We start from the raw sequence: 13,206 nt of genomic DNA, 5'->3' as shown, positions 1-13,206 counted from the left end.
TCATCTTGGGTTGGATCTTGGGCTTCTTTGATCTTCAGAATACATTCCATTTCCCTTCTTTGGTCTCTGATTCGTACAGAAATCTTTTTTTTTCCCCAATTTTATTTTCAGGTTTGAATTCTCTCTCTTCCACCTCCACCTGCTCTCTTCCTCCCAACTTCCCTACCCTCAAAGAACTTAAAAGCTAATGGAAAGAGACAACATACAAAAGAAGTTGGAAAGTAAGGAGGGTTAAGGTTGGGGGGAACACCAACGACATCGTGTTCTGTGCAGTTGAGACCAGGCAGAACAGCAGAGGCAAAGTGGAATCAAACAGATTCCTGCATTAGCCATGTCCAAAAAAATGTGTATGCCTCAGTCTATACACTGAGTCCATCACATATCTATCTGAAGTTGGGAAGTATGTTTCATCAAAATGAATCCCCTGGCATTGTGATTGGTGTGTTGATCAGCATTTCCAAGTCTTTCCAAGTTGTTTGTCTTTACAATGTCGTTATTGTATCAATTATGTTCCTGGCCCTGCTTACTTCACTTTGCATCAGTTCATACAAGTCTTCTCAAGTTTCTATGAAATCATCCCCATCATCATTTCACATTTCAGCACATTCATATACCATAACTTGCCCAGGATCTGGGACTGGGAACTAGGTAGTGAGTGACAGAAGTGCCAGATGGCACCTGTTCCCATACCCTGCATTAGTTCAGGGACTGCCTGGGACCTCTTCCTGTCCTGGTGCAGTGCCTCAGTCTTCATTCTTCTTTCAGTCTAGACAAGAGCACTAGAATGTGCCATCCAGTGCACTCTTGGCCATATCTCATTGTTTAATTAATTAGGTGGTTGGCTTATTAGGGTTCTTAATATCTTAGACCATGGAGACAATTGCAGTTGCCTTACTTCTTGGACATAATTCTTACTTCGAAGAATTTTAAGAGGTCATGATGATCAGAGAAAATGTCTAGTCTTCCGTCTTATTGGTCATGTAAGCTAAAAGTCAGACTTAGGTGTTAATGATTACAAGTTCAGTGTTCTTAACCCTTGCAACCACTACAATAATGTAAATCAAAATATCAGTAAAAAGAAGTTTAAGTCCAAGTATTGGAAAAACTAAGTTCTGGGAGAAAAAGTAATGAAACATGAGGATAGCAGCCTGAAAAAATCCAAAGAACACTAAACTGAAAGTCATAGAACCTCAGCCTGACTCCAGACCCTGCTCCTTAACACCTATAAGTCACTCAGTCTCTCTGGACCTCATTTTATCTCACTTCTAAAATGAGTGAGTTGGACTAAGTAATCTCTTTAAGGTCCCTCCAGCTTTTACTCTGTAATGCTATGACTTCCTCTCTCATGGCAGAAAAAGGGGAAATTTTTCTGTTGAGGGTACCACTACCCTTAAAATCTCCCAGTTACAATTTCATTATTGTCCTCCTCATCTGTGTTTATGCCATCCCCTAGCCTGACACTGTACCCTCCAGATTGTGACATTTCCAGAGGCTATGCTGTGGGCAATTTACCCTTCTCAGATCTGAAACTCAAGTGTGTTGCATGTCCTACTATATCTTGCTGGCCTCAGTAATGTTTCACGTTTTATTCTGGCTATGCGTGTATAACCACTGCATGTATTACCACTCCTCTCTTTCCATATGTAGAATTTTAATAAAATCAGCTCTTCTACTGCTACTGGAAGAAGGTTGGTCTTACTTTTGTATTTATAATCCTAGTACTTTAGGCACAGTAGACACTTAAACATTTTGTCTTTATTAGTTCATTCATCTTCACTTCTCCACATATACATTCACTTACCAAATCATGCTGTTTCTTCCTCCATAACATTTCTCATATCCTTATTCAGATGATTTGCATGACCACCCCTTACATCAGATTTTCTTCACCTCTGCCTTAAGGACTGCAATGACTTACCTTTCTTAAGACTGTCCAAATTGGCCTCTCTGCCTCAAATATATCCCTGTTCCCTTTTAGAATATGAGCAACTTAAGAGCAAGGACTACATTGCTTATTTGTATTCTGAGCACTTAGCACTATGGTTTGCACATAAAAACCTTCATTAAGTGCTTTTTTGTTCATTTATTTAGTCATTCACTCTAGTCCATCTTCCATATGGCCACCAAAGAGATTTTTCTTAAAAAGAGATCTGACCATGTTTCTTTCCCTTACTCTGTAAAACAGTGGTTTCTTGTTGCCGCCAAGATAATATATAAATTCCTTTGTCTGCCTTTTAAAGCCCTTTACAACCCTAGCTTGCATTTCCAGGCTTCTCGTATTTTACTTCTCTTCCTATACTTTACAGTCCAGTCAAAATGATCTTCCTCACATACAATACGCCCATCTTCCATATACATGGACATCTTCTACTAGACATCTTCAATTTGTGGAATGGATTTTCTCCTCAGTTCTGACTAGTAGAATCCCTTACTTCCCTCAAGACTAAGTTCAAGCAGAGTAGCTAGGTGGCGCAGTGGATAGAGCACCAGCCTTGGAGTCAGGAGGACCTGAGTTCAGAACTGGCCTCAGACACTTACTAGCTGTGTGACCCTGGGCAAGTCACTTACCCCAATTGCCTTAAAAAAGAAAAAAGACTAAGTTCAAGTACCATCCTTCTATAGGAAGTCTTTCCAGTTTCTGCCCAAGTGCTAGGGCCCTCTCTTTCTAAACATGTGTGTGGGGGGAGGTATTCTGTATATACTTATTTATGTTCTTATTGTCCCCTTCTTCCCACCGTCCTTTCCCACCTCACAACTCACCTTTTGAGATTAGGAGCAATTTCCTTTCTGTCTTTGAATCCTCAGCACCTAGCACAATACAGTGTCTTGTGTGTAAAAGGCAGTTAATAAAATATTTGTTGATTGAATATTGTATACATTGTTAGACTTGGTCTTTGTATTGGATGTCTTTGCTTAATTGTATTCTTTGTTGGAAGAAAGGAGGGTTTGTTAGGGAGGTGTTGGGGTTGGAAATGATGGATAAAAAAACAAAAGGAATTAAAGTATCATTTTATTTTAATGTATTTTTATTTATTTCATTGAAAATTTACCAATTACATGTAGAAATGTTTAACATTCTTTTTTTTAAATTTTGAGTTCCAAATTCTCTCCCTCACTCCTGCTCCTCCTCTTTGCACTGAAAAGTTAAGCAATATCAATTATATGTGTGAAGTCATGCAAAACATTTACATATTAGCTATACTACAAAAGAAAACACACACAAAAACCCCAAGAAAAATAAAGTTAAAAAGAAGTATGCTTCAGTCTAGACTGAGTTTATCAGTTCTCCCTCTGAAGATGAATAGCATTTTTTACCAAGTATCCTTTGGAATTGGCTTGGATCATTGTAGCTAAGTCTTTCATAGTTCATCATCCTTAAAATACTGCTGTTACTGTGTACAATATTCTCCTAGTTCTGCTCGCTTCAGTTTGTATCAGTTCATATAAGTCTTCCCAGGTTTTTCTGAAATTATTCTGCACATCATTTCTTATGGCACAACAGTATTTTGTCATAATCATATACCACAACTTGTTCAGCCATTCCGTAATTGATGGGTTTCCCCTTAATTTCCAATTTGATGTCACCACAAAAGATCTGCTATAAATGTTTTTGTTCAAATAGGTCCTTTTTCGTTTTCTTTTATCTCTTTATGATACAGACCTAGTAGTGGGTATTGCTGGGTCAAAACCTATGCACTGTTTTATAGCCCTTTGGGCATAGTTCCAAACTGTTCTCCAGAGTAGTTAGACAAAGTTCACAACTCTACCAACAGTGTATCAGTGTCCCTATTAAAATATAATTTTAAAAGTCAGGTTTTTAAAAAATGTACAAATTGATGGAAAATTAGGTCTATCATTATTAATGTACTTCCCCATGTGGTTGCCATCAAAGAGCAGATTTGGCAGCTGTTCACTTCTCTAGTTATTATCTACATCCATCATTGATTTCAATATTGACTTGAATGAAACTGGACCTTAATTAGCTGAAGAGAATCTAAATATTTAAATCCTAAGGCTAGTTTCCTAAAACTACCTTTTTACTTAATGGTTTCTAATTTTCGTATTCAATTAGGTTATTTGTAGAAATGCTACAAGTGTATTTCCTGGTCATCAGTAAAATATCAGTACTTTACCTGGAGCCAGTCCTTAAGGATGATCTGAGTTGAATTACTATAACTTCTACGTGATATTCAAAGCATTATCTGAGGACGGAATTGTAGCATAAGAATATATGTAAATATATATACATATGAGTTCACAATGTGATACATTTATTGTTATGGGTATTTTGAGCTTTCTAAATCTGAATTCAGTGTTACAAGATTTGATTGACATTTTGTTTCAGGTAATTATTTGGCAGAAAAGCAGGGTTTCAGATCACAAAACAGCTTTGATGACAGTCCTGGGAACTACCATGATGAACAATATGGCGGCCTTTCAGCATCACTGTGAAGAATCTCAGGTAACCAAAGGATAATGAAATTTAAAATGTTCTTAATTATTTTTATCCACCTTTACCCTTCATACCAAACAGAAAGTGTTGAAATGTCAATAAAAAAATCATAATAATGCCAAATATAAATAAGCAGGTAGACAGTAGGCCTAGTGTTATTCCCATTTATGGTGAGATTCAGATGAAATGTGATGTATATAAAGCACTTTGCAACTGCAAAGTACTGTATACATATCAGTTGTTTAATGTTAATTATTATATTTACAAAACTTAAATATAATGAAGTGACTTTCATTGTTAAGGATACTCCCTTCACTTGTAATGGAATAGGATCAAGGTTTCTTCAGAGACCTGATTCTATCAATTACTTCCTTTCACATTTGAAAAAGATGATATTTATTCTGGTACCTATTCAAGTCATTCTCCTGTCTCTTGCTTTTCACTGTTAAACTTCTATAAAGAATAATAATCTGTAGTTATAGGTTGCTTGTTTTGTTGCTTGGTTGTATTTTGCTCTTAGTTTTATGAATTTTAATCTGAGTATTTTGAGTTGTTGATAATTAGGTACTTTATATTGGCATGAGTACCTCAGTTATTACAGAATGAAAGCCCTCAAATCCTTCCTGTCTAGTTCGGTTTTTCTTCCAAGTCCATCTCTAAATCTTCCATAAAGATCTACCAGTACTCCAGAGACCTCTCTCTGGATCCCAGCCATTATCAGTATAGCACTTAGGCTCTCCATTTATTGTCTGTCATTCTCAATAAATGACCCGTCCACCTTCATTTCCAGTGACCTGTATTGTTACTGGTTTCATTTTTTGCATCAGTGTCAATGTGTTCAGTGTTTCCAGTACTGTAGAATATTGGATGAATATGTACATTAAGACTATCATCTATTGTATCAGTTCTTGTAAATGGTCTGAAAACTCTGATTCTCAGTACCTTACTTCTTCCTTATGAAAAAAAGTTTGATGGCTTTATTTTTTATGTCATAGTTATTTACTGATACTTGCCTTCTCTCATAGTTCAGAATCCTCCTTTATAATAAAGAATATTTCTAAGTTCAGCAGCCTTTTTTGTGTTATATCATTTACATTATTATAATCATTATGTATGTTCTTTTAGTGTGCTTCTACTCTTTTCAGGCTATATAAGTTCATATTAGTCTTCTTATGTTTCTAAGAATCTCTCATAGTCATCCTTTTTTTTATGGCACACTGAAATCCCCTTCTATACATATACCAATTTGTTTTGCCATTTTCCAATTTATATTTACCCACTTTGTTTTATTTGAATTTTTTTTCTACCACAAAAAAATGTTGCTATAAATATTCTTTCTTTCTGTCTTTGGCCTCCTTGAGACAGATGCCTAATAGTAGACTCTCTGACTGTTCAAAGTTTTGTGTATATGAACCCTTTGTTTATGACTTTGACTTTTATGTCATATATTTGTGTGTGTATATATAGATAGATATGGATGTATACATATAGATAGATAGATAGATAGATAGATAGATATGGATATATACTTGTATATACTAATCCTGAATTTAAATATTTTCTGACTTAGTATATCTTGGCTGAGATTTCATTCTTCTGATACAGTCTCTGAGAACCTCACCTCTTCAATAAGGCAGAAATATATCTTATTAAATATTTAGGCCAAATTTTTTTTTATAGAGAAAGTATGTTGCCAATTTTATAATGAAAATCACTGGAATATAGAATTTAATATATAAAATTTGTTTTTTAGTCAGATTTGAATTTTTAGCCAGATTTGAAGAACTTAATTATTCTGTATATTGAGGGATACATGTGTCCTTCAGCTTTCCAACGATCAAATATCCTGCCTTCTTTTCATGGCTAATTTTTTCACTTTTATATTCAATTCCATCTCCTCAAATCTGTTACACCTTGCTCTCTTGACCATTTTCTCATCTCATCCTCCACCGTTATTCTTTCTCTCCTTTCCTCCCTGTCCTCCTTTCTCTCTCTCTTTTTCCGCCTGTAAACATATTTAGATCTCCCCTGTTCTCAAGAAGTTTCCTCAGATCCTTCAAACTGTTTTCTACTGCTTTCCCTTTTCATTCACTGTAAAGCTAGAAAGAATAGTCTATAATCTTTACCTCTTTTTCCTTACTACCCATGTACTCCTCAACCCCTTGGTCATAATTGACCCTTTAATTGCCAAATCCACTGAATGACCTTTTTTTAGTTCTCATTGTTCTTGATCTCTCTGCATCATTTGACACTCTTGGTGATCCTCTTAATATTCTCTGCTCCCAAACCAGAAGAACATTTTATATAAGAACGTCATAAGGAAAAATAATTTTGAAAATCTTAAGAACTCTGATTGATGCAGTGGTCAGCCACAATTCTAGAGATCTAATAATGATGCAAGCTTCCAGCACCTGGAGGGGTGACAGATTCAAGGTTCAAAAAAGACACATATTTTCAGACACAGTCAATGGATGAGTTGACTATGTTAGTGCATTGTAAGATTTTGGTTTTAATTTTTTGCAGTTGAATGAAGGAGGTGAATGGGGGCTTACAATAGTGTTACCTCCGAAAAAGAGTCATTCAGATATTTAAAAGAATTTGTACAGAAGAGGACAAAAGGAAATTCAGAAAGAAATAGACGGGGAGGGCAGCTTAGGAAATAACGTGTTAAATTTGTTGGTCTTTTTTACTTGCAATTTTTATGTATTTTGTATGTATATAACAACATATATACTTTCTGTGTACATTTGTATGTACTTTTTAAAAGCAAGCTGAGTTATAGATAATTGGTTTCATACACAATCTTTTTCTATTCTACTTGTGTGTATGTAAATGCTCCCTTTTTTGGTGCTAATTGCATAATTTTTTTTTAATTAAGAAAAGAATATTTCTTCTCTTAGCTTCGATGACATTCTTCTTTCCTGGTTCTCCCCTGTATCCCACCCCTGACCACTTCCTCTTGTTTGCTGATTAATGCTTTCTTTTTCCTGCTTCTGCCCTCTTAAGTATAGTTACCCCCAAAAGTCTGGGGGATATACTCTCACACTTGGCATTTTCATCAGTTCTTTCTCATCATTTCATTTATCACTTAAGGCTTTCACTCTCTTCTTTGAAGGTGCTAATCAAGTTCTATCTCTTCTATGAATCCTTCTCTAATATCTCCTTCCCTCTCTCCACCTCCCACCCCAGGTAAAAGTTATCTCACTTGTATTTCTTATAGAAGCATTTTGTCTGGATTTTTATCTTGATCTTCATCACTTTCTAGCTGATATTGTAGCATATTTGTTTGTATGCATTTCTCATTACTGACATTTATGCAACACTAACGTTTGTCAAGTGCTTTATATGTATTATCTGATTTTATTCCCATTACAACTCTGTGAAATAAGCAGTGCAATTATCATTAATAGCATTCCCATTTTACAGTTGAGAAAACTGAAGCCCAGAGGTCAGGTGACTTGTTTATGGTCATACAGTTAGTAAATATGGGAAGCATAATTTGAATGCAGGTCTTGCTAATTCTAAATCCACTCATTAACTTCTGTACTATGCTATGCCTTTATTGTTCTATAGCACTATACCATACTGCTTCTATAAAAATTTGAGTTTAGAGATAGACTTCTTTTTCTTTGACCTTTCTCTTCCTGGTTTGGTGGGGTATTTGGATCATATTTTTCTCATTTGATAAGGTTCCTTCTAAGTCTGTTCTTACAAATAGATTTGTTCTATAAATGTTTGATAGAATTAGCTTGAAAGCCCATGTGGGCCCAGAGATTTTTTTCTTACAGCTTGTTCAGTTTCTGAGAATTGGGCATTTAGGTTCTTTCTTATTGTCCTGTTGATCTATGTATTTTATTGTTCTGTAAATATTCAGTTATTTTGTTTGTTTTCAATTTTGTTGGCACAAACTGACTGCAATAATTTATGATACTTTCTTTTATTTTGTCTTCATTTTGAATTTCCTTTTTCCTTTTTTAAATGTTCTTTAAAAAAAATCACATTAGCTAATGGCTTATCCATTTAATTGATCTTTTTAAAAAAACTCATAATTGTTATATTAGTAGTTTTTGGTGACAGATTAGTATATCTTTTCTATGATTTTCATAATTTGTTTTTGTACTTATTTAGTGGTAAATTCCTTAAGGTTTTTTATTTGCATTTTTAATTCATTAATCTCTTCTTTCTCTATTTTGTTAATATGTTTACAGATAGACATTTTCCTTTAAGGCCTGCTTTTGCTGCATCCCATAAGTCTTTATTTTCTCAATATAATTAGGTTTCATGAAATTTTTATTGTTTACAATTTGTTCTTTGACTTTTTTCTTTTTTTTGTTTTATTCTTTTTAAATATTAATTTATTTTTAGTTATTTTACTCATTTTTACTTCTGTAAGATTTTGAGTTCCAAATTTTCCCCGCCTTTCTTCCCTCTCCTACCCCACGATGGCATGCAATCTGATATAGGCTCTATATATACATTCATATTAAGCATATTTTCACATTAGTCATGTTATAAAAAATTAGAACCAATGGGAGGAACCATAAGAATGAAGAAACAAGAAAAAAAAAGAGCAAATAGTATGTTTCGATCTGCATTCAAACTCCATAGTTCTTTTTCTGGATGTGGATAACATTTTCTGTCATGAGTCTTTTGGAGTTGTCTTGCATTACTGAGAAGAGCTAAGTTTATCAAAGTTAGTCATCGCACAGTATTTCTGTTACTATGTACGATGTTCTGGTTCTGCTCAGTTCACTCAGCATCAGGTCATGTAAGTCTTTTCAGGTTTTTCTGAAGTCTGCCTGCTCATCATTTCTTAAGGAACAATAGTATTCCATTACATTCATATACTACAACTTGTTCAGCCATTCCCCAGGTGAGGGCTCCTCAATTTCCAATTCTTAGCCAACACAAAAAGAGTGGCTATAAATATTTTTGTACATGTGCGTCGTTTTCCCACTTTTATGATCTCTTTGGGATGCAGCCTTAGAAGTGGTATTGCTGGATCAAAGAGTAAGTACAGCTTTATAGCCTTTTGGGCATAGTTCCAAATTGCTCTCCAGAATGGTTGGATTTGTTCACAACTCCACCAACAATGCATTAGTATTCCAATTTTCCCATATCCTCTCCAACATTCATCATTTTCCTGTTTTGCCACTTTAGCCAGTCTAATAGGTGTGATGTGGTACCTCAGAGTTTTTGATTTGCATTTCTCTAATCAGTAGTGATTTAGAGCATTTTTTCATATTACTATAGATAGCTTTAATTTCTTCATCTGAAAACTGCCTGTTCATATCCTTTGACCATTTATCAATTGGGGGATGACTTATATTCTTATAAATTTGACTCAGTTCTCTGTTTTAGAAATGGGTCTTTAGCAAAGACACTGATTGTAAAAAATTGTTTCCCAGCTTTCTGCTTCCCTTCTAATCTTGGTTGCATTGGCTTTGTTTATGCAAAAACTTTTAATGTAATCAAAATCATCCATTTTGCATTTCATAATGTTTTCTATCTCTTATTTTGTCATAAATTTTTCCATTCTCCATAAATTTGACAGGTAAACTATTCTTTGTGCTCCTAGTTTACTTATAGCATCAGCCTTTATTTCTAGATTGTGTACTCATTTTGACTTTATCTTAATATGTGGTGTAAGATGTTGATCTATGCCTAGTTTCTGCCATACTATTTTCCAGTTTTCCCAGCAGTTTTTGTTAAATAGTGAGATCTTATCCCAGAAGCTAGAGTCTTTGGGTTTATCAAACAGTAGGTCACTAATCATTTACTACTGTGTTTTGTGTACCTAACCTATTCCACTGTTTCACCGCTGTATTTCTTAGCCAGTACCAGTTTTGATGATTGCCTCTTTATAATATAGTTTTAGATCTGGTATGGCTAAGCTACCTTCTTTTGCATTTTCTTTTCATTAATTCTCTTGATATTCTTGACCTTTTATTCTTCAGATGAATTTTATAATTTTTTTCTAGTTATATAAAATAAATTTTGGTAGTTTGATTGGTACTGAATGATACTGATGGTATTGATATGGTACTGAATAAATAAATTAATTTAGGTAGAATTGCCATTTTTATTATATTAGCTCGGCCTACCCATGAGCAACTGATGTTTTTCCTAATTATTTAGATCTGACTTTATTTGTGTGAAAAGTGGTTTGTAATTGTGTTCATATAGTTCCTGGGTTTGTCTTGGCAGGTAGACTCCCAAATATTTTGTAGGTCTATAGTAATTTTAAATGGAATTTCTCTATCTCTTGCTGTTGGGCTTTGTTAGTAATATATATTAATGCTAATGATTTATGTGGGTTTATTTTATATCCTGCAACTTTGCTAAAGTTGTTTATTTCAAGCAACTTTTTTACTTGATTCCCTAATATTCTCCAAGTATGCCATCATATCATCTGCAAAGAACGATAGCTTTGGGGTGTTTTTGCCTATTCTAATTCCTTCAGTTTATTTTTCTTTTATTATTAAAGCTAACATTTCTAGTACCATGCTGAATAACAGTGTTGATAATGGACATCCTTGTTTCACTCCCAGTCTTATTGGAAATGTTTCTAGCTTATCCTCATTACATATAATGCTTGCTGATAGTTTTAGATAGATGCTACTTATAATTTTAAGGAAGACTCCATTTATTCCTATGCTCTCTAGTGTTTTTTTTAATAGGCATGGGTGTTGTATTTTGTCAAAAGCTTTTTCCACATCTATTGAGATAATCATTCGATTTCTGTTACTTTTGTTGTTGATATGGTCAGTTATGCTGATAGCTTTCCTAATATTGAACCAGCCCTGCATTACTAGTATAAATGCTACCTAGTAATAGTGTGATATCCTCATGATGACTTGCTGTAATCTCTTTGCTAATATTTTATTTAAAATTTTTGCACCTATATTTATTAGGGAAATTGGTCTATAATTTTCTTTCTTTGTTTTGGCTCTTCCTAGTTTAGGTATCAGCACCATATTTGTATCATAAAAAGAATTTGATAGGACTCCTTTGCCTATTTTCCCAAGTGATTTATATAGTATTGGAATTAATTATTCTTTAAATGTTTGATGGACTTCACTTGTAAATCCATCTGGCCTTGGAGATTTTTTTGTTAGGGAATTCATTGATGGCTTGTTCAGTTTCTTTTTCTGAAATGGGGTTATTTAAGTATTTTATTTCCTTTTCTGTTAATCTGGACAATTTATATTTTTGTAAATATTCATCCACTTCACTAAGATTGTCAATTTATTGACATATAGGAGGATGTAGTTTCCATCCTTATCTCTTTTTATATCTATTTTTGCTTTTGCTTTATCTGATATCAGGATTGCTACCCTTGCTTTTTTTTACTTCAGCTGAAGCATAATATATTCTACTCCAGCCTTTTACCTTTATTCTGTGTGCATCCCTCTGCTTCAGATGTGTTTCTTGTGAACAGCAAAATAGTTCCTAATTATTGTTTTAATTTCCCCTTCATTGGTGGTGAATTCATCCTTTTCATTTTTGATACTGGTTATTTGGTTTTCTTCTCTTTTTAAATCAAATTAACCAAAGATTTATCTATTTTATTGTTTTTTTCCCCATAAAACCAGCTCTTAGTTTTATTTATTGGTTAAATAGTTCTCTTAATTTCAGTTTTATTAATCTTTCTTTGGTTTTCAGAATAATTTGGTATTTAACTGGGGATTTTAAATTCTTTTTTATTCTTTTTCTAGCTTTTTTAGTTGCATGCCCAATTCATTGATCTCCTTTTCTCTCTATTTTATTCATGTAAGCATTTTAGAAATATAAAAACTTCTCCTGAGAGCTACTTTGGCTGCATCTCATAAGTTTTAATATGTTGCCTCATTATTGTCATTCTCTTAGATGACGTTATTGATTGTTTCTATGATTTGTTGTTTGATGCACTCATTCTTTAGGATTAGATTATTTAATTTCCAATTAATTTTTAGTCTATCTTTCCATGGCTCTTTATTGCATGTAATTTTTATTGCATCATGATCTGAAAAGGATGCATTTAATATTTCTGCCTTTCTGTTTTGGATTGTGAGGTTTTTATGCCCTAATATATGGTTAGTTTTTGTGTAGGTGTACTTGTGTACTTGTCATGTACTACTGAGAAAAAGTGTATTCCTTTCTATCCCCATTCAGTTTTCTCCAGAGGTCTACCATATCTTACTTTTCTAAAATTCTATTCACCTCCCTCACTTCTTTCTTGTTTATTTTGTGGTTAGATTTATCTAGTTCAGAGAGGAGGAGGTTGAGGTCTCTCACTAGTATAGTTTTGCTGTCTATTTCTTCCTGTAATACCATTTGGTGCATTTATGTTTAGTAATGATATTACTTCATTGTCTGTGGTACCTTTTAGGAGGATGTAGTTTCCTTCCTTATCTCCTCTGAGATCAGGATTAGTACCCCTGCTTTTTTTACTTCAGCTGAAGCATAATATATTCTACTCCAGCCTTTTACCTTTATTCTGTGTGCATCCCTCTGCCTCAGGTGTGTTTCTTGTAAACAGCATATAGAAGGATTATGGTTTTTAATACCCTCTACTATCTGCTTCTGTTTTATGGGAGAGTTATGATGAATGTGTGTTTCTCTCCATCCTGTTTCCCCCCTTTTTCCCCCGCCCTGTTAATGCTTTTCTCTCTCCTTTCTCTCTTTACCTCCTCACTAGTGTTTTGCTTCTGACCACTGCCTCTCTCAACCTATGCTCCCTTCTAATCTGCCTCTTCCCTTTTCTTTCCCTT

The 13,206-nt window shown here is 34.1% G+C and overlaps 1 protein-coding gene across 1 annotated transcript in view; it reads left to right on the top strand.

Moving 5' to 3' along the window:
- PMS1 (PMS1 homolog 1, mismatch repair system component) overlaps nt 1-13,206 on the top strand; it is a 109,430-nt gene that overhangs the window by 60,079 nt on the left and 36,145 nt on the right. Inside the window, 1 exon segment of the mRNA XM_020993536.2 lies at nt 4,346-4,462. Within this exon segment, the coding sequence (XP_020849195.1) occupies nt 4,346-4,462 (117 nt within the window).

This window comes from Phascolarctos cinereus, unplaced genomic scaffold, assembly GCF_003287225.1.
Source record: "Phascolarctos cinereus isolate Bilbo 61053 unplaced genomic scaffold, phaCin_HiC Scaffold_726;HRSCAF=1367, whole genome shotgun sequence".
In the NCBI taxonomy this organism is placed as follows: domain Eukaryota; kingdom Metazoa; phylum Chordata; class Mammalia; order Diprotodontia; family Phascolarctidae; genus Phascolarctos; species Phascolarctos cinereus.
The sequence above is the reverse complement of the archived record's forward strand: the minus strand, read 5'-3'. Positions and strand labels throughout refer to the sequence as shown.